The sequence below is a fragment of the Neolamprologus multifasciatus genome, chromosome 11, assembly GCF_963576455.1.
Source record: "Neolamprologus multifasciatus chromosome 11, fNeoMul1.2, whole genome shotgun sequence".
Taxonomy (NCBI): Eukaryota; Metazoa; Chordata; class Actinopteri; order Cichliformes; family Cichlidae; genus Neolamprologus; species Neolamprologus multifasciatus.
The window spans coordinates 35109198-35134372 of NC_140449.1; the positions used below are offsets into that span (position 1 = coordinate 35109198).

At 41.3% G+C, this 25175-nt stretch overlaps 2 protein-coding genes across 8 annotated transcripts in view; one reads left to right on the forward strand and one right to left on the reverse strand.

Moving 5' to 3' along the window:
* Positions 1-22045, reverse strand: LOC146509169 (methyltransferase-like protein 27). 5 transcript variants are annotated; one of them, XM_085176385.1, is made up of 6 exons: positions 21503-22045; positions 2650-2782; positions 2141-2330; positions 806-941; positions 630-722; positions 1-498 (listed from the first exon to the last, which is right to left on the reverse strand). In XM_085176385.1, the coding sequence occupies exons 2-6, from the start codon at positions 2736-2738 to the stop codon at positions 254-256; spliced, it is 753 nt and encodes a 250-aa protein (XP_085032511.1). In that variant the 5' UTR covers positions 2739-2782; positions 21503-22045; the 3' UTR covers positions 1-253. The 5 variants fall into 5 exon arrangements, with proteins under 5 accessions (XP_085032511.1, XP_085032514.1, XP_085032510.1 ...); XM_085176388.1 differs by having other exon boundaries at positions 2141-2269; positions 21503-21991; XM_085176384.1 differs by lacking the exon at positions 21503-22045 and adding an exon at positions 8324-8448 and having other exon boundaries at positions 2141-2269.
* The window catches only part of LOC146509170 (synaptotagmin-11-like), a 26792-nt gene continuing 10357 nt past the window's right edge, over positions 8741-25175 (forward strand). The window contains exons 1-3 of one of the 3 annotated variants that reach the window (XM_085176367.1): positions 8741-8853; positions 22481-23748; positions 24382-24709. In XM_085176367.1, the coding sequence (XP_085032493.1) occupies positions 24676-24709 (34 nt within the window). In that variant the 5' untranslated portion in view covers positions 8741-8853; positions 22481-23748; positions 24382-24675. Of the gene's footprint in view, positions 8854-22406; positions 23749-24381; positions 24710-25175 lie in introns of those variants that run through there. The other 2 variants (XM_085176366.1, XM_085176368.1) reach the window with 2 other exon arrangements.

Genomic DNA, 25175 nt, shown 5'->3' on the forward strand with positions numbered 1-25175 from the left:
GTTTGTTCCTCTCGTGATGTGAGAAGCAGAGTAAATGTTTATTTAGCCAATAAAACATGTGACACGTGGTTTAAGCGTCTTTTCCTGAACTATGAGACGATGCACTCTTCATCAAACCTGAAGTCTCATGTTTACGTTGATACAGTTCAAAAAAGATTTAAAAAGTCCTCCGTGATGACGTCACTGACCAGCAGAGCTGCAGCTGATGTGAGAGCCACCTGCTCCCCCTCCCACTCAGCTGCACCACATGCCCCTATGGACCGACCGATTTCTTGTAGAAATAAACCTTCCCGCTGATGAACACGACCTCCTCCTCGGTCTTTCCATCTCTCTCGATTTTCAGATGCGGGTCTTCCATGTATCGGTCCACCTCCTGGATTGCTACTCGACTCCACAGTCCCTCCTCCTCCATCCGTTGCAGCTCTGCCTCCAGGTCCTTCTTGTAACTCTCTGCCGGTGCTCCTCTGTGGTTCCCTCTCACCATACAGACAAAGCCTCCTGAACACAAATCGCAGCTACAGAGCTACATGAACGTGCTTGATGTGAGGCATAAGTGCTCACGGCTGCACCACCATGCTGCTGATGCCAGACTGCACAATGCACATCCTTCAGCTAAATGCTAAAGTTACCTGGTTTGGCGGCCTGGCACAGCTCCCTGACAGCACTGACTGGAACAAAGCCAGCATCCAGAGCGCCAACAATGGTCACCACATCAAACGCATCTGGAAGAGAGAAATCCCTTCAGTTAGCACGAGAAGAACAGGGCTATATTTATGAATGTGTGGTAGGTGTGTATGTGTCGCACCAGTCTGTACAGGTAGCGGCTGTGGACCCAGTAAGACCAGTTTGAGGTCCTGATAGAGGCCGGTCTTTTCAGCTATCTGCAGCATGCCTTCACTGCCGTCCACGCCCACAAAGTGCCTGAAGCCCAGCTCGAACATCTAAATACACAAGAAACAACCGACGTTTGTGCTGGTTGGACCTGTCAGCTGCAGCTCTCGCTCCACAGACGCGTCGTATTCACACATTCCTGTCATGTTAGAGGTTTGACTAAGGCCTCTGCTGATTGTGACCCACACCCGTTTTCACACCTCGGCTCGTGTGATTAGGTAGAGCAGGGGTGTCAAACTCAAATACACAGTGGGCCAAAATTCAAAACTGGATCAAAGTCGCGGGCTAACGTTAATATTCATTGGAAAAAAATCTTCCTCCAAATATAACTAGGAATCTTTTCTTATGGACTCAAACAAGTTTTGCTGAAAAACTGAATATGGAACAAGCAAAACTTAATACTAAACAATATATATAACTTATATAAACGTATATATAACTTAATATTGCACACATGCCTTCTGAATTAAATTTTATCATTTTATCATTTATCAGATTTTCATCATATTCTCCCACCTGTCCAGAAAGCTCCTGTTTTCTGCCTTTCTTTGTTCCATTTTGGGATAGGTAGCATGGCAGTATTTGCATGGTTGCTATGACTATGGAGAGGGTGCTAATGGGTCCTGTCATGACTGACGCGCCAAAACACCAACAGAGCATTCTGGGAATTGTAGTATTAGCAGTACATGCACTGTATAATACTGGCAGGCCAGCTCTAATAGTAATTTTGTATGGCTTCGCAGGCCAAATTTAATTAGGCTGCGGGCCAAATTTGGCCCGCGGGCCAGAGTTTGACACCTATGAGGTAGAGGATCAATAGGGGGCCCATGACCCTCCCGAGGACACTCCCATAGGGCTTAAATCTGGGACTCTCCACCAACTGCATCCAACTGAAGAAGCTTCTCGGATGAAACGTCTTCAAGAAACTCAAAGAAGTCCAGACGCTTTTCTTTCCGAGCTCCTTAGACGCCCATTAAATACATTTAGGTCATGATGCTGTGATTAAAGCCTTTAAACAGGTTATAAACAAACATTTTTACTTAAAGTCCAAATGGTAATTGTAACAAACACTTTCTAGCTCTGTACTGAACCATCTCCCAGGTTCATTATTCTTCTTTTTCAAGCTGTTTTTTGTCTAAAAAAGTTGTTGTTGTTTTGGGGGTTTAAACAGTGCTGAGGCTCAGTGGGGGGGGGGGGGGGGGGTCACCTTAGACCAAGGCTCATAATGCTGGAAGGAAACTGCTCTCACCAGTTTAGCAACACATCCGGTCCCACAGGCGACATCCAGAACCAGAGCTTTTTCAGGATTCCCAGTGAAGTGCTCAGACAGACAGCTGACGGCCAGATGTGGTGCTCTGTAGCTCATCAGGGTGTGATCCTGTCCAACATCAGCAAAACCAAACATCCTGTCAGTGGACTGCAGCACAGACACTCCTAAACTAAAACGGGACAATGTCTTCGGTTGCTTATAAAGATCTGTGAATCAAACCACCCAGCTGATGAGAAATAAGTCCCGACGGAGAGCATCTTTAGCATGTTTATCAGCAGCTGGGAGCAAAAGGTTTTCAACCAAGTGTTAGAAATGAGCTTTTTATTTTCAGTCATTTCATTTGTCCAATTACTGTTGAGCCCTTGAAATGACGCGATTTGGTTAAAAATTATTTTGTGTGTGTGTGACTGGACCCCCTCCTTAGAGGATGGTGCGTGGGCTGGAAGCCTTGTTCAGTAATAGAGACATTTCTGGTCCTTCACACCGACCTTCTCGTAGTTGTCGGCCCAGGAGCTGTAAAACTGAACGCGGTCTCTCGGATCAGAACTTTTGCAGGACTGAAAGGCGGCCCTCGCATCGTCTGCGCTTCGTCCGGACTCTGACATGATGGTGGCTGCAAACCTGCACGAAGAAGAAGAGAAAGAAGCCGAACTCTGACGTGAAGGTTACATTATCAGGGAGGATCTTTGCGCTGGGGAAGCTGGTTATCAAACTACAACGTGCTGAAACTACGATCTGTGTCATCCAAAATATGTTTGCCATAAACACGTTTTGTCCACGTTGTTGGGAGAAGACTTTTAAAACGAGCCTGTCTCATTTCTGCATTTGTAAGCCTGTGGACACAAAGAACACAGCAACTAGCAATTACAGGACGTGATCAGGAAACCAAAGAGCAAACACACAAACCTCACTCGCCCTCCTCAGAAAGCTCTCGGGACGCTCGGGTTTAATTAAAAATCAGAGTTTGTTAATCCTCCAGGTTTTCTGCTCCAGAAACAACAAAACTCAGAGTTACTCTGTGTGCTAAACCTGCTCGCTGGCAGTTTTTCCTCAACATACCCCGAGGTTATCACTGGCTCCTCCCCCTCCTGCTGCACCTGAAACAGGTAAAATGCAGCTGCAGAGCGTCAGTCTTGTAATAAGCAGACGTGAAAGACGTGAAAACGTATTTCAGGTATCTGTGCGAGTACTTTTTACTTTCCCTCCCTACAAATATTTATACTTTCTACTCTCGTTACTTTTGCTTTAACACATTTGGGGGGAGTTATAATTTTGTCACCGCGAACCTCCAAACATCCAACTGATTTGAGTCTAAACAGAAACACATGAGATGTGTTAATGTGGCATAAAACGTGCAACAAGTCAGGGCTCAAACGTGGGACGTCGTAAGTTGCGGTACTTCAGCTTCTGAGCGCTGCTAAAGAGAAGCGAGCATAAAGGGAGTTTCTATCGGCTCAGCAAACATCGGCAAACACACAAACTGTCCGTGTGCAGTTTGTGTCGCAGTGCGCTGCAGCTGAAGGTCCAGCTGCTGCATTAACCTGAAAAACAGGTAAATGCAGGAAAATCAGGTGAGTTTGCTGCACTGTGATGGGTTTGAGTAAAGAACGGCGTGTGGTGACTGCTGCACACTGGTTTCATGGTCACAGCTTACATCAAGTGTGACAGAGACTCGTGTGATTCATTGACTGAACTCCTCCTTCATACCAACTTTAAAGCATCTAGAAAACCCAGCACAAACTGTGTGCTGTCAGTGTAGAGGGCAGCTCATCACACATCTGCTCACATCTGTTGAATTCAAGTGTAAAGAGCCTGAAATTGTGAGTGATAATTCTTTTCCCACACTGAGCCACGACAGCCATTTTTAGGATTTCCACACCTGCTGAATCCACTTTAACCCCCGACTCTGCTCATTTCCTGTTTAGATGCTCGTTTTCTACTTCACTGATTCGTCCTCCAAAGAGCTACTTTTTACTTTCTTACTCATTTCAGAGCCTTACTTCTTTAGTTTTACTTAAGTAACGAAGTTGAATCAGTACTGGAGTATTTTTTTAAAGAGTATGTGTACAGCACGGTGACACTGTTGCCTCGCAGCAAGACAGTCCTGAGTTCCACCATCAGTCTTTCTGTGTGGAGTTTGCAGGTTCTCCAGCTTCCTTCCACAGTCCAAAGACCGAGGTTCGGACAAAGGTTACGTTCCTTGGAAACTCTAAATTGTCCAAAGGTGTGAATGTGAATGCAACTGGTTGTCTGTCCCTGTGTGTTAGCCCAGCGTCAGACTGGAGACCTGTCCAGGGTGGACCCCGCCTCTCGCCCTATGACAGCTGTCAGTAGCGGTTTTAGATACGGGCGACACGGGCGGTTGCCCGGGGCGGCATCGTGGTGAGGTATCGGCAAAAAAAATATAAAATGCTCGTACTCATGCTGCCCCGACGTCAACCAGCGCATATTGGGAATGTCACAGGCACCGATCGGCTTTCTATCGCCCATTTGCTGGGAGTAAGGGCGCCCTTCGTTTGCGAGGTGCGCCTGCTACTTGGGGCGCAGAGAGGAGAGGGCGGGGCGGCGGGGGATTTTCTGACCGGCTGGAGCAGCGTCTAATAACCAACTCGCAAAATAAAACAAAATAAAAACAAACCAACAAACACGAAAACACCAGACATCATGATACAGACTTATAATTTGCACCGATGTTTTTTCGAAATTCTATACACGAAAAGTGAGCGCGAGAGCCCTCGGTGCGCCTGCTCGCTGCTGAAGTCAAAGTAAACTTTATTGTCATCTCCGCTACATACAGTCCAGTTTATAGAGAGACGAGACGACGAGGCTCCAGTTACAGCAGTGCAAGTAAACAAACAATAAATATAAGAAGAGTAAGAAAATAAATATACACGTTAGGACTCAGGGCAAAGGGATCAATAACAATTTTAAATTTACAGTTTGATGATTTAAAGTCTCACACAAGCCATCGAAAGGAGGGGGGGGCTGCTACTTCCAAATAGAGCACATTTCATTCATAATGTTGTAAATCCAAGCTCATTATGTATTCATGATTTGAATCCTGGGTTGTGTGAAATCTCAGAAATAAACCTTAGATAAAGTGAATCTGTGAACTAAGGTGTAGGTGTGTTAGGTTATGTTGTGGTGATCCTCGGGTTGGGGAATGGGTGTTCATACTGGAGTGCAAAACTAAAACCAATGGAAGATGGACAAGAAAAGTTCAAAGCCATCAGGTGCTCAGTTTAGAAAAAAAGATACAAGTAGAGGAAGAGAAACAAGCAAAAGATACAGGTAAGCAGATGTGTGATTGGATAATGGCAGGTCATCCTGAAGAACCAGAATCAGAATACTTTATTAATCCCTAAGGAAATTATGCGAGTTACAGTTGCTCCAAGAAGAAATGGTAAAAATAGCAACAGTAACAGACTAAACTCCAAACAATACATTATGTTACAGATTTTAATATTAATTAGTCATTGTTAATTGTTGATTTGTCCTGTTCTTATTGTATGACATATTATGATGGCTGTTTGGTAGCTGTTTGCATATGCATACTCTGTCTCTCTTCATATGTGTGTGTGTGTGTGTACAACAGTTTTATGTTAATGTACAATCCTCAATATGTTTTGTGTGTGTGGGGGGGGGGGGGAGGGGGAGGGGCGCCAGAGGGAGTGTTCGCCCAGGGCGCCAAACAGGCTAGGACCGCCACTGACAGCTGTGATAGGCTCCCGCCCCTCGGCGACTCTGAAAAGGATGGAGGAGTATCTGTACTTCTGTATTTCAACTTAAGAATGTCTGTGCTTTTGTCACCTCTGCTGAAATCTCTCAGATGCAGAGGACCCAACACGTCCACACCTCTATAAAAGCCGAGGCATTTCATTAAGGAATGAAAAGCTGCTGTGCATTTTGTTGGCGTGGAGAAACCAGTTTGACCAGTTCAAAAAGCGGCCTGCAGCTCTGCCACTGAAAGAAGCGAGCTGAGCTAAATGTTAGGGACTGTTCTTACTGAACTGTGGCTCAGTCGTATCAAACAGCTTGTGGAGATAGCTCTGCGCTCGGGAAAAACTATATTTAAACTATATTTACTTATCTTGTGCAGAAAAATGTGCTGACATTGCATTATATTGTGCACCGGCTGCCCAGTTAAACTGTGACTATCACCAGGTAACGTGGACGTGTTTCTTGAATTAGCAGATGGTGTTAAACAACCGCTGACAGGTGAGGAGGAGGATGCATGCAGGTAAACTGAGGGCCTGTTGAGCTGATCGCTGGTGTCGTGAGAAACACGTCAGCTCGTTCTTTATGTTACAGAAGCACAGAGACACAAGACCAGGCGGAAAGAGACGATCGTTCAGTGAAAATGAGAATCTGCAAATGCAACATGTGGAACACAGAGAGTGGAATATCTAAACAAACCGGTTAACGTAGCCCCCACCCCTCCAAACCAAACAAATACACACAAAATAAACAGTTAAGCTGGAACACCAGGGCTGTGAGCTCGGTGTCAGCTGACTGTTAGCAGAGCTAGTGAAATGTCTGAAAACATCTGAGCACTTTTGCAAACATGTTCTATGTTGACAACCTGACCAGACATTCGCAGCTAAAACACTATTATTAAAACTACACTATTGCTGCCTGTGATTTGAAATGCATTCTGGGATACCAAGTCGACACAAGCAATCGATTATCTAGGATTGACCTGTCTTGCCTTACTTTGCACGGCAACCAATCAAATGTTAGAGAAGCTGCATGGCAGCGTTAACCCCGCCCCCTGAGTTTGATGGGTGAGGTTGACAGATAAAATTATTTCATGGTGAGACCTGAAGGAGTCAACTGTGCAATAATTAATTAAAATGTGAAATAAAGAAATAATTAATTAAATGTGTCAATAATTAATTAAAATGTGAAATAAAGAAATAATTAATTAAATATGTCAATAATTAATTAAATGTGTAATTAATTAATTAAATGTGTAATTAATTGATTAAATGTGTCATTAATTAATTAAATGTGTCATTAATTAATTAAATGTGTCAATAATTAATTAATTACATGGGCCATAAATATTTATGTAATTAATTATTTCCGATTTTAATTAATTATTGCCACATTTAATTAATTATTTAATGGTGTATTTAATTAATTCATTATGGCAGTCCTGGCGTTCCATAGAACGCAGAGGTCCGGGGAGTTGACATTTAACAGACTCAAGCCAGCCGTGAGCTTTAGGGAAACAGTAAAAACTTAGTTTGAAACACGTCAAGGTTTACTGTGTTGAAGTAATTTTGATGATAATGCTGCAGGGGCTGTAGTAGTTTCATCCGTATCTAGAGAAAGGCATGCTCATTTCGGGATCGTGCCAAATTGAATACTCACGTACAGGGGATCGTCTTTACATATAATGTATATGTGGTGGTGAAACGGAAGAAACACCTTATGGTTTTACAGTGGCTGCAGAAATAAGACGGTCAGACTTATATAGCTTTTGTTCCAGAGTTTCCTTATATTTAGGTGTTTGGTAATGTACAGTGCGAGACCCGGCGAAGATCCGCGTGAGGCAGCGAGGGCATTTTCCTCCTTCTGCGAGCGTGCATTTAATTGGTTTGAAATTCAGTATCATTGGATAGGGTAAATTACGCGTTGCTGAATCAGAGAACGACTAGTAGCGTCTGAGGGGAGCTCTGCCGCTCCATATCCGGATCAGCTGTGATCCACATGTTACAGTTGAAAACAGTGACGTAAGAAACTGTCTGAAGTGCCGTTGGCTGCAGGCGGTGTGTGAGAAGCTTTGAAGTCTCTTTTTCTGTCTCTTTTTCGGGTTGAGAAAGTGCGTAGTTAACATTTGGGTGCGGCCACTTCCCCTTTCTGAGACTCTGAGTAAAAAGAGTAATTTCGGACGAGGAAGTCCGACAGAAAACACCTGGTGCTGTCAGGATGTTTAAGTGACAGAATTTCAGAAAATCGAGTCAGAAATGGTTTTGTGGCTCTTGGTAAACTGATTTTGAAGGAAAATCAGTGTTTATTGTGCTGAAGTAACAGATCCGGCGTGGTCTGAAGGGAAGAATCAGCTGTACAATTCTGAGTTTGCAGCATTGTTGATATTAACAGATCCGGCGTGGTCTGAGGAAAAGAAATAAATCGGCGAATGGTTGATATGCTTACAAGAATTTGGTGGATCCGCTGAGGTCCAGAAGAATAACCAATGCGGACTGTGTTGGCTTGTTGATAAATGATCCAGGAAGAATTGCCCTGGGTCTGTGTCTGTGTGTGTTGTTGAGTAACAACATGCACAGTTAAAATTGGGGGCTGTTCCTTCCTCTTTTTAGTTTCAAAACACGAAGGCTGTTGGTTTCAGGTTGGATTAAGAATTACTGTGTGAGGAACGGTTTCACTTTTGACTAGGGAAATAATATGCTTACTTTTGGGTCTATGAGAATTGAATTACAGTGGGAAGGGGATCTTCTGAATGCGCAGGTTGTTTGCTACTGTGAGACCGTGGAGAGACCTTACGAAGTTACCTTCTTTCACCAAGTAAGAGTGGAAGATCTCGTAACATTCCGGTGGAGATGCCGGGGTGAAAAGAGTGAGCTCGGACGAGGGAGTCCGAGAAAAGGACACCGTGAGTTGAGCAAGGTGTTTAACTGACTCAGGATTTCAGAGAATCGAGTCAGCTGTGATCTTGAGTTCTAATGGTTGATTTTAAAGAAAAATCAATGTTTACCAATTTGAAGTAATTCTGAAGATATTACTAGATGTGCTGTGATACAAGTGAAGAATAAGTTGTGTACATGTGGATACACAATTGTGTTGATATGGATGGATCGGCTGCGGTCCATCCGATAAGTGAATGCTGGGTAAACTGAGACAAGAAACTGTTTTTAAATCATCACTGGGTGCAGTCATATACATGTGCTGAAGATTACTGGACCCGGCGAGGTCCATGTGATGAAGTTCTTGGGCAGATAAATGACAGAAACAGTTTCTGAATTTTGAGGAGAATTCTGAAGCACTGAGGTTGAATTTTCTCTGTGCTTGGTGCGCTGTGTGGACTTATATCAGAGTTATAAGTCCAAAGGTTATGACCTGGAGGTCATTCATTGTGTTTAAAGAAGAACAGGAATTAGAAAAGAATATTTAATGTCATATTTTGTGTAAATTGAGGAAAACTCACCATATATGTTCACCTTTTCTTCGTTTGAAGGGACACAGACATTAACACCCACACACAGTTCTTGGGTGTGCGTTACTTCCTCTTTTAATTTTAAACTGCGACACATGTGTTCATTGAACTAGAACTTCAGCAGTGAATGAGACAGGATTTAGATTAGGTCTAGCTCTGGTAAAGTAAAAAGATTATGTTCAAATTATGCCCTGGAGGCCAAGAGTTGTGTGTAGAGAAGAACATGACTTAGAAACGGACATTTAAGGTCACATTTTGTCTAAGATGGGGAGAATTGTCCCATATGTGTTTATTTCTCGTCTCTTTTAAGAGGACAGACGCACTTAACTGGGTGTTGTCTACTTCCTCTTTCTGAGTCTAAAAAGCAGGTTTGATAAAATACTCGTAGGAAAACGTATTTTGAGTGATTCTAAGTGTGTGAATGTTGTGAGTACTCGATTTGAATGATTCTGTGTGATTTGTACAAAATAATAAATAAGTAATAATAACTCATAGAAGAGTGCGTGAACAGAGGAAGTCTGAGAGAGAAGTGTGTGCGTAGACAAACTGCAGAGTGTGTGCGTCAAACGGGAAGTCTGATTATAGCTTGTGAGCTGGTGAGAGACGTTGCAACATGAAAACAGAGGAATTAGAGTGTTGATTAGAGTGTTGAGACTGAATGTTTTAAGAAAAGAAATGAAAATGATATTAATTGTATGCTTTAGTGTGTCAATACAAGGGACTCTCCTCAACCTGAAAACATGAGAACAGCGGGAAAAGGATGGATTAACAGAATTGGGTTGAAATTGAAGCCTGAACGCATGATGGTTTAGAGACGTCCACCACGTCACAAACAAACAGATAAAAAAAGTAAAATAAAGAAGAGAAAACAACTGACAATTACATTCATGAATAGAAAACACACGTACACAAATTGTTACATGTGAAATTATTGTTGGAAAGAATCAGAAGTGAGATAGTTTAATATACACATGCAATGAAGAAAGCAGCTTACACTCCTTTAATTTCCAGAGCCAGAGTGTGTCCCCTCCCCTCATAGCACCCCTGCCCATTTGGCCCCTGTATCAGGCGAGTATGGAAGGCTGGATAGCCCATGACGGGTAAGATCCCACCTCGAAACTCTGGGACAACCTAAGGCAGGCACAGTCACGATTACTCAGCCTCAGTCCCTGTGAGCTCAGACTCACTGGTGAGATGAAGTGAAGAAGACGGGACTTCAAGGGTAAAGCCACTGGGCTGAGGTGGAGGGGGAAATGTCATTAACAATGACCAGAGATGAGCCAAAGAGAGAAAACACTCCCTCTCTTTCTGGTTGAACTATTCACAGCGCCATCTCTCCATAAACCTGACAAGTGGGCCCTAACTTCTGGCTGAGGACAAGGAATGCTGTTATTTAAGGAGGGGAATCAAAATTTGGGTTAGCAAATTTGGGAAAGAGAAAACTGACTGTTTAAGTGGAAAATTGTGAAGGAGTCTGAAACACCACAAAAAGAAACATATACACAATCACACACACAAATAGAAAATGTATTAAACTTAGAATACAAGAGAGCTCATGAAGATTAGTCAGCATGTTGAGCATATGAGTCTGTTTATCATCTTGTCCAAATCGCTTAGTGTGTAGTAGTTTTTAGAAAAGAAACTTAGAATTCAGTGATGATGGTGTGCAAGTTGTGTGGTTTTTAACAAGATTTTCTGTGTATTGAGCAGGTGAAATTAGGTCAGTTGACCTCAGAGTCTCAGGATGCTGAAGAACCTGAGGCAACTGAAATATGATGTGGGGAAAATGAACAGATGGAGTGATTTAAGGTCTGATTTCAGACTATGTAAGTATTAGTTAAGCCAAAGTAGGGCAAAACTTTTGTGACCCTGAAGTTCTAATCCCAACAACATATGGATAGATTAATAAGCAAAATGTTCTGTGTGTAAGATTTTTGAGGTTGTTGTTGTAGTGATGGGTTGCTTCTGTCGGTTAGGTTTGTGTTGTTTTCTTATTTTAATAAAGGGAGTTTTATTGAACATGGACATGTCTAAGGGGGCCCATTATTTTTGTAACAGTCAGTGTTGGGAAGGTTACTTTTAAAATGTATTCCATTACAGATTACAGATTACATGCCCCAAAATGTATTCTGTAACGTATTCCGTTACGTTACTCAATGAGAGTAACGTATTCTGAATACTTTGGATTACTTAATATATTATCATGCTGTTTACAACTACATGAATGTACTATTGCTGTGATTTATTACTGTTACTGAAGGTCCGCGGCTCCGAACCGTAGTAAAGGGACCTCTGACTAATACGGTGGGTTCTGTGTCGGCTCGTAGCTGAAAACTAGCTTTACTTTGTTGTCTGGGTCAACTTTGCTAGCAGAGACAGAGAGAGGCGTTGAAAGGCTGCTCCAACGGAACTTATTGTTTCAGAGGAAAACACGAACACGGTGCACAGTCGAGTCTTAATAGCTTACTTACAACTGGGCTCGTCAGGCTCTCTTCTTGGCTGCAGTGGTTATTATTATATTTACATGCTTCCAGCTCCCGTTTCTGCTCGATGACAGCTCGTACTTTTCCTTTTTCTCCCTCCCTCGCTCACAGACACATAACGTGTATGACAGTCCATTCTCCCTGCAGCACGGACTACACTGCCCATGATGCTACATTCTTTAGAGCTATACCTGTAGCATTCTGCCTATTAGCTTAGCACAACCACAACAGGCGCTCTCTCACCCAGGAAACATGCAGAGAGAGAGATAATCCGGTTAAACGCACAAGGGTTTTTACTCATTTAAAATCATTGAGATCCGACGTTGTATATCTGCAGGAAACACACCTCCGATCAAGTGAACAAATTAAACTAAAAAAAACATGGATAAGCCAAATATTTAGCTCAAAATTTGAAGATAGATCACGGGGTGTGGCTATTCTAATTAGGAAGGGGATTCCATTTATTCCACTATCAACTGTGGCGGATACCAGAGGGAGATATATTATTATACAGGGTAGGTTGTGTGGGAAACAAGTAATTCTTGCAAATGTATATGGACCGAACTGGGACGACCCAAATTTTTATTGTACCTTTTTAAAGCACCTGCCAGATTTAACAGAGTCCCATTTGATTCTGGGTGGTGACTTTAACTGCGTGCTTAATCCTCAACTTGACAGATCTAATCCTAAACCTGATAGCAAAATTTCAAAAGCGGGTAATGTTCTAAAATCCTTTATGCAATCTTATGCTTTTTTTGACCCCTGGAGGAACAAAAACCCAACATCTAAACAATTCTCTTTTTTTTCACCAGTGCACCGGTCATACTCACGGATAGATTTTTTTGTTGTAGATAATAGAATTCTTCCCAAGGTTTTAGATTGCCAATACAATTCTATTGTTATTTCAGACCATAGTCCAGTACAATTAGATGTAAATTTTTATGAACGCTCAAGTCAAAAAATGGCCTGGCGACTTGATCCTTTACTCCTAACTAAAGACTCATTTAAAAAAATGGTCTCTGAGCATATACAGTTTTTCTTAGAGACAAATCAAACCCAAGGGATGAAAATGACCGTTGTATGGGAGGCATTAAAGGCCTATCTTAGAGGCCAGATAATTTCATGTTTCATTTCAAAAAAAGAAAAACTTACAACAAATGAACAACCTAGCCAACAGTATAAAAGAGATTGATGGCTTATATGCAGAAAATCCAACACCAGACCTCTATAAGAGAAAATTATTACTAAATTCAGAATACAAAATTCTGTCCATTCAGCAAACAGAACGTTTATTTTTCAAATCAAGGCAAAAGTTCTATGAACATGGGGAAAGAGCCGGAAAACTTTTGGCACATCAAATTAAGCAATCCATATCAGCTAACACGATTTCTGAAATCTGTAAAACCTCTGGAGAAAAGACGTCCGATCCGAAAACCATTAATGACCAGTTTAAAATGTTCTATTCCAATCTTTATACTTCAGATCCGGTTGATGAAAAAAAGGTTGCTGAAATGCTTGATAGATTACCAATTCCACAAATATCTGTAAATGACAGAACAGAAATTGATAGAGAGATAACCATTAGTGAAATTGTCGAAGTAATTAAATCAATGCAAAGTAACAAGGCACCGGGACCTGATGGTTTCCCTATTGAACTATATAAAATGTTTATAGACAAACTAGCACCAATACTCAAAGATGTATACCAGGAAATATTCTTTCAAGAGAAATTACCAGATACTATGAAACAAGCCATAATTTCTGTGCTGTACAAAAAGGGTAAGGATCCCTCACAATGCAGCTCCTACAGACCGGTGAGCCTTTTAAATTGCGATTACAAAATTCTCACAAAAATCTTAGCTAATAGAATTGATCTTATACTGCCAAAAATTATTAATCCTGATCAAACCGGCTTTATACCAGGGCGACAGTCATTTTATAATATGCGCCGCCTATTTAATATTTTATATGCATCAGAACCAAAAGAAAAATCAGAAATAATAATTTCTCTTGATGCAGAAAAGGCCTTCGACCGTATAGAATGGCCATATCTTCATGCGGTCCTAAATAAATTTGAATTTGGCCCATTGTTTCGAAAATGGATTAAAATACTGTATTCCTCTCCAGTTGCAGCAGTGAGGACAAATAATGTAACCTCTGACATTTTTCAGCTTGGCAGAGGCTGCAGGCAAGGCTGTAGTTTATCCCCCTATCTCTTCAACTTAGTAATCGAACCCTTAGCTATCGCTCTTAGGGAGGACAGTCAGGTTGCCGGAATCTCTAGGGACGGGACAGTGCACAAGGTATCATTGTATGCAGATGATTTATTGCTTTATATATCTAATCCAACGGCATCAATCCCTAAATTGTTTAAGATATTAGACCACTTCGGATGCATATCTGGATACAAATTGAACTATTCAAAAAGCCTACTGTTCCCTATTAATAACATAGAGCAAGATTTCTCTGCCTTCCCTTTTAAATTAGAAAAAGAAACGTTTAAATATTTGGGAATAAATATAACCCGCACAATGAACGAGTTGCGGATTTATAATTTTGACACTTTGTTAGAACAAACATTGCAAGATTTTAAAAAATGGGCAACACTTCCAATCTCATTGGCAGGCAGAATAAATATAGTTAAAATGGCAGTCTTACCAACATTTCTCTATGTTTTCCAAATGGTTCCTGTTTTTATAACCAAATCAAGTTTCAAAGATTTAGACAGATTAATAGCAACATTTATTTGGAAAAATTCAAATCCCAGAATAGAAAAAACATATTTGGAAGTACCAAAAGAGGCTGGTGGGCTAGGGTTGCCAAATTTTATCTTTTACTACTGGGCGGCTAATATCTCCAAATTATTGCACTGGAAATATGTTTATGAGAACAACAAGGGTGAGGCTTGGGTAAAAATGGAACTGATGTCTAATCCACTTCCCCTCCTAACCTCATCCCTAGCTCTAAATCAAAAACAGAAAATAACAAATCCAGTTGTAGGACCATCTATTAAAATATGGCTTCAATTCAGAAGGCACTTCTGTTTGCAACAAGTTAGTAATTTTTTCCCTGTTGCTTATAACCCTTTTTTTCTGCCATCCATTTCAGATAAAGCATTCCAAATTTGGCATAATAATGGTTTGAAGTTTTTTTACAATTTATTTTCAGGAGAAACTTTTAACACCTTTGACGCTCTGATGAGAGATTACAATATACCAACCTCACATATGTTTAGATACTTGCAAATACGAAGTTTTGCAAAAACATTGTTTCCTTCTTTCCCATACCTACCTCCTAAAAATCAAGTGGATACCATTTTGGAAATAGATCCTTTTGGCAAAAGGAGAATCTCCGTCATATACAAACTGATACAGAGCTTAAGGCCTATTACTTGGGAAAAAACTAAAAATAATTGGGAAAAAGACATTGGGGTGGATTTATCTGATGATGAGTGGAGATCTTGTTTAAATCGTATACATACTTCCTCCTTTTGCATTCGCCATGGTTTAATTCAGTTTAAAATTCTTCATCGTCTTCATTATACAAAAGAGAGGCTTTCAAAAAAAAAAAAAGGAAACATGCAGAGAGAGAGCGTCACCCTGTAACCATGGCAACCGTAACGCTGCCGCCTGGAACAACAGAACGTAGCTGTCAAACAAAACCCAAACAATCCTGACCCGCCACAATATGAAACAGGGAAGTACCGCCGTGTAATCCATTTATTTCAACAAAGTAACTGTATTCTAAATACCACCTTTTTAAACGGTAACTGTAACGGAATACAGTTACTCATATTTTGTATTTTAAATACGTAACGGCGGTACATGTATTCCGTTACTCCCCAACACTGGTAACAGTGCACTTAGAGAAAACCTGTCAGGTGATTTTGTTTTGTGCTTTGATGAGCTAATAATCAGCTCTCTTTTTTCTCATTTTTGTTCTAAGCAGGCCTGCAAGATGAAATTGACAGCGCTGTAAAAATTTCCAGGAGAACAAACATAAGGTGACCTTTTCCAGATTACAATGGGCGGAGGAGAAGGCTACCTGTGGGGACCTGATCAGATTGGGAGTCCCTGTCTAAAAGGATTGCTGCGAGCCAATCCAGTCCAAAAGCATAAAGAACTATTTTCTTAGAAAAAAAGTAAAACAAATGAATGAGCTCATGTTGCTGAGAGGGGAGAATCTGATTATTTGCGCGGGAGTCTCCACTATCAGCAATACCTGGTGTGAATGCGTGTGAGTGAATGGGTGTGACTGGACTAAGATTGTGGACAAACAATTTACCATGCCAGAAAGAGAAAGGGGATACTTTGCTTTGCTTTGTTTTGCTTTTTCCATGAGCAGGAGAAGTGGAAGACTTAACTCTGTGGATGCTGATTTTGGGTTGCTGATGCTTTGAGAAAATTTCTGTTTTATTGACTGGGGTTAGATTATGGTATTACATTATATTGTTGGGATAATGCCGAATGCTAAAGGGAAAACATTTTTGATATAACTCATGTTACCATTAACTGAAGAAACACATGACTGATAACTGTTCTATTTTAAGTTTTCTTTTTTTATAACACAGATTGGATCATAAGTGGGGAAAACTGAGTATGAAATGTGAAGTTGAGGTTAACATACAGGTTTTGTTTCTAGGAAGTTCCAAGGATGCAAGCTGTTGATGGAGCCAGGAGTTTGAAAAGATTTGACATGATGATTAAATTGATTTCATTCCTTAAACACAGGTTTGCAGGGCCGGAGCAGATATACCTGAGAGGAGGATCGCTGAGGTGTTTGGAGAAATGATATGACTAACCTTTTCTTTTAATTTCCTAAGATCGGGTGAAGCATTTTGAGTTTGTGACACATAAGATGTGTCACAAAAGGGGGATTTAAGGTTTAATTTGAAATGGGTTTCAGGATCATTTTCTGACGTTTGGGTTTTTTTGATAATTTAGATATTGTAAAACTGAGGCAGAAACTGTTATTTTCAGGTTTAAGTTAAAGGATTAAAATGAACTATGCTTTGGGGAAAACTAGCGAAGATTTTAGGAGTAGAAAATGTTTGATTTCTTTTTGATTTCTAGAATAAGAGGTTATAATTTAGGCTTACACATACAGATATGTCAAAGGAAAATCGTGTATATGTGATCAGCTACATGAAATGTATTCTTTTAGGATCACTGAGCAAATGTCTACGTGACTTTTCACCTAATAACTTTTGTGATGATAAACTTATTTACCAACTAGCAGCTTCCTCTCTTCTAGAACATACAGATAGAAAAGGGGAACCTCAGCTCTGGGTTCTGAGGATAACTCTGTTATCTTTGTACACACACAACAGACACAAGCTTGTATAAATTAAGCACGCAGACAGTGATGAGATGCAGGTCTTGCGTTCCATGACTTCCCCTGGCGAGTGAAAGGATTGCAGTGTTAGTGTTCTCTAACTAAGGTGTATCAGCTGAAGAACTACGGGGTGATCTTTAGAAATCCCCTGTCAAGATATTACATAGATTTATTTCTAGGGTAGAGGTGAAACACAGTTTGCTTTGTCTTTGTGAAGGAAGTAGATTTAGGGCAGCTCACAGCCCGGTGTAAACGCAGGGTGCTGTCACACAGCTTAAGTTATTTGTTTGATTTATTTTTGTGACAAAATAATTAGGATACATTGAAAACATACAACCCATTGAGGGGACAGATAGGGTTGGACAGTTGAAAGGTTTTGTTTATTTAGCATAATCTCTTTTGTTATATTTTAGCTTTTAACATGGAACATGCCTCTCTGGAGCTTCTCTCCTGATGCTACCCCGCCAAAAAACCTCTTATCCATAGAGACTATGTCAGCTCCCAGACAGACAAAACAAGCTAAAAGCCAGCAATAAACAACTTAAACATAAACAATCACAAAGCAAGAACAATACAGAATCCACATCTAAACTAAAGAGTAAAACAGTGAAATGTGCATTATTAAATATTAGGTCTCTCTCCTCTAAGTCTCTGTTATCTCACACCAACCGGTCGCAGTAGATGGCTGCCCCTTACTGAGCCTGGTTCTGCCGGAGGTTTCTTCCTGTTAAAAGGGAGTTTTTCCTCCCCACTGTCGCCAAAGTGCTTACTTAATAGGGGGTCATATGATTGCTGGGTTTTTCTCTGTATCTATGGAGCGCCTTGAGGCAACTTTTGTTGTGATTTGGCGCTATATAAATAAAGCTGAATTGGATTGTATTTAAGTAAACTTAATGTGCTAAATTAGGAATTAGTTCATTCCTCAAGTGAGAAATGAAAAAGGGGGACCCGATCTTAGACAAAATCCTCTGTTAGGGATAAGAGAAATATTTTTTAATGTGTATCTGCTCATTATATTGTTTTATGTACTTTAATAAAGGCTTGTAGAGCAAGGCCACTTTTAACTCACAAACTAAGTGCTCAGCCAGACTGAAAAACAGGACGTTTTAGTGCACAGCCATATTAATAGATAAGACACTGAAATGAGGAACTTGCCATATAAGCAATGTTTGAGACTGTGTGACATGTAAAGTACCAAAATAAAACCTATATGAAGCACAGTTTATGATTCTAATGTTAGAGCTCTTGCAACTGGCGTTTAAGCTGTGCAGAGGTCTCTCTCTTCCGGAAGATGATTGAATAAAAGAAAGATAAATGTTTTAACACACTATGAGTCGGTTTTCTCTGTTTTGTCATGGGGAAAAAGAATCGGGGTTAATAGAAGTGGAGATGATGTTGGGAGTAAGACACAGGTTTGGAACAGTGTACCATCCTCAATCTCAAGGGAAGGTAGAGAGGATGAACTTCAATTGAATAATTTGGAAAACAAATTATCTAAAATCTGTGCGCAGACAGGGCCAAATTGGATCTCAGCTCTGCCAATTGCTCTAATGACTATAAGATGCTCCGTGAATCAATCCACAGGGTTTACGTCACATGAGCTGCAGACGGGAAGGCCGTTCCCAGCAGCCTGGACCGAGGTCCCGGTGGAACCAAGCACCAGGAGTAACAGGTCTCATGGAGAATACTGGAATGAATTAAAAGCTCTTGTCTCCAGTTTCACAAAACAGGTCACCTCTGGAGTACACACTGTGGACAAGGCGACCCTGGAGGCAAAGGTGGTGTGGCTGAAGGTGCTCAAACAAAAGTGGAAGGAACCACGCTGGACGGGTCCTTAGGAGGTCATTGCCAGAACGACTACAGCAGTTCAACCAAAAGGGAAAGGCGACACCGACACCTGGTATCACTGGTCGCAGAGAGCTTGGTAGAGGAAAACTCGTCTTCAACTAACACAGGTGTCAACAAACAGAGGCAGAATAAACCCTCTCACCTGTGCAACGGGCCGACCAGTAGTCCACCTGGAAGGCCGAAGAAAGAAGAAGAGCATCGCAGAAGGTCGCCGCGCCACCAAAAGGAGCGGTAACAAATTGAAAGAACTAGAAGGAGTGAAAGTGTAGGCTAAAGCTAAAATCCACACAACATAATGGAAATGCCTGAACCTCAAAAGAGGGACAGGAGGAGTATTGCAATATTGTTTTTGATTTTACGTATCCTATGTGCATTAATATTGATTGCGGCTGGGTGTGTTTTCTTGTTTATCTTTTGTAGGGCGCATTTTTGTGAGTCCGTGTTTGGACGGTGGAAAGGTCAGCACAAATGTCAGCACTTTTTTCCTTGGCCATACTTTTAGGAATACTGGTCACCTGTGGTTGTTGTGTCATTCCTTGAGTCAGAGGATTGTTGGTAAAGGTAGTGGCAAGGGCAGTGGACCCCGGAGCGGTCGTTCCGGTGTTCCAGTGTCCATTGAGGAACTTAGATGCCATGGAGTGGGCCAAGGAGTGATACAACACGAGGTGCTGCCATATAATCTGCATCATTATAACTGCATTGATAACATTCTTTACAGCATTATTTCATCTAATAATATTTCTCACAGTATTGATTTTGCATTAAAGTTGTTTAGTGAAGATGTCCATTTCAGGATCCTTCCATTATGTTAACTTTTATTACAAGTACGGTCAGAAGTATTTCATACACATTGCATATTTGTGCTTATTTCGAGTTGATGTTGGGTTCATTAAGGGTCTTAAGCTTCACTGGCGTGACTGTCCAGGTGATACATGCTGAGGGAAACTAGAACATAGAAGGATAACTGTAATGCATGCTTACAATACATATAACACATATAATCTAGGAATGTGTGAGGCCTGAGGCCTTAACTCATTTGATGTCTTACTATATTTTACTCTATTTGGCAACAGATGACCAGAGTCAATAATTAGCCCCAGAGACCCTGAGGGCTCAAAGTTTATTACCTTGTATGGAAGGTGTTATAGAAGTTCTATGTCTGCTTATAGCTATTATAGATGTACAAGATATACGATTAACTGTGACTAATGTGACTCTGGAACCTATTTTAATCTGTAATTGACGCCATGGGGGGGGCGTGTACCCCACTGCCCCACTGCTTTAAGTATCCACAACATGTACTTTGGTCAGAAGACATATGCTGATGTTTTCTCCGGGCTGTTAATAAACTCATCGTTTGATTGCACTTTTCTGGGGCCTCCGTGGTTTGTCTCACTGCTCTACATTGATCGATTTCGCGACAAACTGTTATACTGGTATATAAATCAGCAGGATCAGCTGAATGCAGTCTCTTCTCGCACATCCACAACATGCTGACGTCAATTTCATTTAGCAGAAAATTGCTTCTTACATCAGAAATGAACTTGTGAATTCTCTCAGTTTATTTTCAGAAATGCAGAAGTGAACAAACCAGCTACTCTTAAGTTCAAGGTCAACTTTTATTCGCCACATGCAGTGGCAGGTTGCCCTGCAGTGGAATGAACCCGCCCCCCGACCTTACACACACGACACAGACATCACATGGGGATACAAGTCAGAGAACGGTGGCATTACAGAAAAACACTGAAATATACACTACAATGGGAAAGTACAAGAGGAAAAAAGAGAACTCTACTCATGCTGGGCTCCTATGGGAGGACAGCATGAGAACAGGAAACAAAAAACTCCTCTGCACAGAAAGCACATACAAGTCCACAGTACAACATTATGGAGCACGTGACCAACAACAGGGTTGGGTAGGGGGTGAGGATTAATCCCAGGCAACACAGCAGCCATCCTGCCACTGCGCCGACTCTCCAGCGCGGGCCCAGACCCGCCTCGTGTTCCCAGGAGGCAACAAGCATCGAAGGCATTGGAAGGGGAGGGGGGATGTGTGAATGCTTATCAGTGTAAGTCACAGGTGGGACCAAGTCATTGTTTTGCAAGTCTTAAGTCTTTATCCTCAAGTCAGAGTCAAGTCTCAAGTCACTGGTTTAAAAGTCCGAGTAAAGTCACAAGTCTGAAACTTTGAAGTCCTTTCGAGACCATGTGATTTTTAAATCTCTGTTTTTCTCAACACATGACAAAATAGTGAACTTAGAAAATACACACAAATTGTGAAATTGCACCTCTATAAAATGCAGCTCAATTAAACTTCGCTCCAAGAATAATTTTCACCGACAGTTCTGAGATAAGCTGCATGTTATTCTTGGATGCGCTTGTAGGGCTGGCTTTAAAATAGCATGACAAAAATATCACACACATTAAAGTTAGTTGACATCACAAAGTTAGATGAAGTCAGCTATCTCATCGTAGCAAAAGAGAAGCACCACCTACCGTTCTTTATGCAACTTCAACTGTCGGACAAAGTTGGAAGTTGTTCCATCTCTGTCTGTGATTCTCTTCTTGCATGTTTTGCATGTTGCGTTTCGGTTTTTTGTTGACTACTTCATAGTTTATGTACCTGAAAAAAATAACTCAGCATTTTTGAGCGGTTTTTTTTTCTTCTTAAAAAAATCTGGTTAATTTGATTGGCTGTGCTACAGCTCACCCACACATACGTACGGAGTGTGGTTCAAGTCCAATTCAAGTCCCAGGTCACAAGTCCAAGTCATGTGACTCGAGTCCACACCTCTGATGTAAGTGTGTGTGTGTGCGTGTCCATAATTCAGCTGAGACAAGTAAACAGTCTACCAGCCAACCCAGGTGGCCTTGCATAGAGTGGGAAGAACAGTCAACACACAGTCGTTATCAGGTTCTCTTAGTAACTCGTTTTTAAGTGAAAAATGTTACAGATGTCACTGTTTTCAAAATTGAAGTTTTTCTGCTCTATAGAGTTTGTTTTACAGTCTCAGTGTTGACCTATTTCAGTGTCCAGTGACAAGAATTTGTATTTTTATCTCTTCTGGTGTAAATATTTTACTTTACAGACTTTTTTTCTAATTTAACACTGCAGTGATGGCTCTCATACAAACTGATCAGCTCCTACTCAATGAGTAAGTTTGTAAACTCAGTTAATTCTTCAGTTTCAAATTTGTTTCATAAGGAGTTTTTGTTGCATCCTGTTGTAGTTTAATCACTGAACGTTGTGGATCAGCAGTGTGAAAGGCAGGATGTGGACCCAAATGCAGGACTCGGGAGGCGGGACTTAAACTCAAAATTACAAATTACAACAAAAAGAACACAAAAGGGAACTAATGAGAACCAACTCATCCATAAAAATCCATAAAAATCCATAAAAATGCATTGTTTTTGCAATACACAGAGAACAAAAGTAAAGAAGCTCCTCCTCATTCTCTCTGTTTTGGTCTTAAGGGAGCACAGACGCTACAGAGTCATTGCTGGGATGGGAGAGGTCCATCGTGACCTTCATGCTTTGGTCTCGCACGCTTGGTGTAGATGGACAGCAGGTTCCCGGGTCCACACCTGGTCCTAGCACACAGGTACAGCTGTTTCCTGTCATTCTGCTTCAGCTGTTTGTGGACATATAAGTACACTTCCTGTTTATTATCTAACACTGTAATGACGCAGCCTGGGGCGGGGTCTCCGCTCCCGCGAGTACCAAGTGGACCCTCGCAGTGATGAGGATGCTGTGATGATGTCTCACTCTGTTCACATTTCTGGAAACCACGAATTTCAGACCTCAGAAATGACGGATTATAAAGGAAAAGGAATCTTCACTACAGAAATTTACATTTTCTTTATATAGAATATGGACACATTTTGAATTTACTACATTTTAGTTTTGATCTTTTGTTTCTGTAGTCACATAATCAACAAGTACTGATTAAAAATGTGTATCATCAAAGTTAAGTTATGGGGCATAATATCTAACTGAATTTATGAAATTAATCTGTCTCTCTTCCACAGCGTGTCTTTATCCTGTCTTCCTTCTCAACCAATCACAGCAGATGGCCCCGCCCCTCCCTCAGCCTGGTTCTGCTGGAGGTTTCTTCCTGTTAAAAGGGAGTTTTTCCTTCCCACTGTCGCCAAAGTGCTGCTCATAGGGGGTCATATGATTGTTGGGTTTTTCTCTGTATCTGTTATTGTAGGGTCGACCTTACAATAATAAGCGTCTTGAGGCGACTGTTGTTGTGATTTGGCGCTTTATTAATAAAACTGAATTGAATTGAAAACAGTTGTATAAATCTCTCTGAGTAATCCAGGAGAGCAGAAAGGTGCTGTATAAGAATCATTTACCATTTATTGTTATCATTATTGTTATTATGCTCATCTGAGAAATCTCATGTGGAAAGCAAAGCTCTGTAGGCTCGAGGTCAGACAGTTCACATCTCAGATAAATAAACTATGTCTGACTAGACCTGAAAATGTTAATTCCTGCTAAGCTGAACTGTTTTAATTCACATTACTGACACATGGGTTTTTCTTGTTTGCAGCAGGCTGACAGGAGCTTCTGTGGACTGTGATGTTTGCAGACGACACTGTGATCTGCAGTGAGAGTAGGGAGAAGGTGGAGGAGAGCCTGGAGAGGTGGAGGTCTGCTCTCAGAGACAAGACAAATTAAAGTCAGTAGAAAGGAAACAGAATCCATCTGTATGAATGAGACGGAGACCAGTGCGAAGGTGAGAACTTATTTCTATTCGTTTTATTGTCATTTTTAACGCCTCAGTTGACCACATATTATTTTATTTTTTATTTGTTTTTGAGGAGAAGATTTGGCTTCTTTTTTGTTCCAGTGGTTTTTCTTTTAATTTTATAATTTATTATATTTGCTAGTCATTATTTTTTTATGAAAGAAGAAAATGTGGAAACCCTGTTCTGTCAGCAATAAATGAACAAAAGAAGGTCTGGTTAGTTGACATCTCTGCAACACAGCACACAATTCATTTAAGAAGTTTCTCAGTTTTTTTCAAACAAGGATTTTACAAAAATAAAAGTAAAAAAGTCACCAAACATATTCAGCATAAACCTTTACATTCACACACTGCATCAAAATTATGCAGCCAAACTTATTTGCAAGCAAAAACGTTTTATGAGATTTATAAGATCTGTACTTTTCCTTATATCTATATATATTTTAAACATTTCTAATTATTTAATATTTATATGTAAAAAGAAAAATAAAGATAATATGTACTTTTAGAATTTACTTTTTGTCCTTGTCCTTTTAAAAAATAAAGATTCCACAACAATAAAAAATAAATGAGACACGTGGGCGCAGGAATCCTGCTTTGAGTGAGTCATCTTGTTTTTAGACAACCTTTGGCCAGCCTCATCGCGAGCTCCTCCGCGCAGACTCCCTGCATCCTAACGGGAGCATCACTGCGCACCGACACAGAGACCGACGCAGCGAGCGGACGACACCTCCGTCAGCCGATGTATGAAGGCTTCCTTTCCCGGATCAGCGGCTTGTTTTCGGTGATTCTCTTCTCAGCCGTCGCTCCTCTATGGATGTGAAGTAAAAGCGGGCGGTAGTCAGTCGGTGTCCTCTCATCTGTGCGCTCTTTCTCCCCGCTCGGTCAGGACCGCATCCTGCCCCGATCCACAAAATGGCGGATATCAGCGAGCTGGGACCCGCCTACGGTGAGATCCAGGCCCTTTTGGTCTTCGTATCTTTTCCATCTCACCCACAACCACCGTGTTTAAATGGCCTCACTGTGTTGGGCTGTGGGGTGTACTGGGGTCAAATGCTGTGACATATTTAACGGATGCCTGCAGCAGGTGAATAAAGCGGCTGCACAGCCCATCACATCCAGTCTTTCCTTTCATGCTTCAGGGGTGGAGCGGGTCATCTTCCCGTGCCTGGCACCGCTGCCCGCTGGCAGGCCGGTTAAATGAGCTCACACGGTGATTTTGTGACCGCAGCCATGTTTGAGTGGATGGTGTTGGGGAAAGATGACCGTCCTCTAAGTCATCATTTCACTGCCACGGAAAAAAAGTGCGTGGGGTTTAAACGAGGCCTCGCGCGTGCCTCTGCATCATCGGTGACAAATTAAAAATAACAGCAGCCCGCGCGGGGGAGAAAAACAGGGCGTTCTCGCGCCGCTCC

Coding starts and splice junctions, on each gene's coding strand:
- LOC146509169 (XM_085176384.1), bottom strand. CDS start 8,448: ATGTTGTTACTCAACAACACACACAGACACAGACCCAGGGCAATTCTT. Junction 2,270..2,649: donor GGGCCGACAACTACGAGAAG/GTCGGTGTGAAG, acceptor GATGTTGGACAG/GATCACACCCTGATGAGCTA. Junction 942..2,140: donor CCGGATGTGTTGCTAAACTG/GTGAGAGCAGTT, acceptor TTGTGTATTTAG/ATGTTCGAGCTGGGCTTCAG.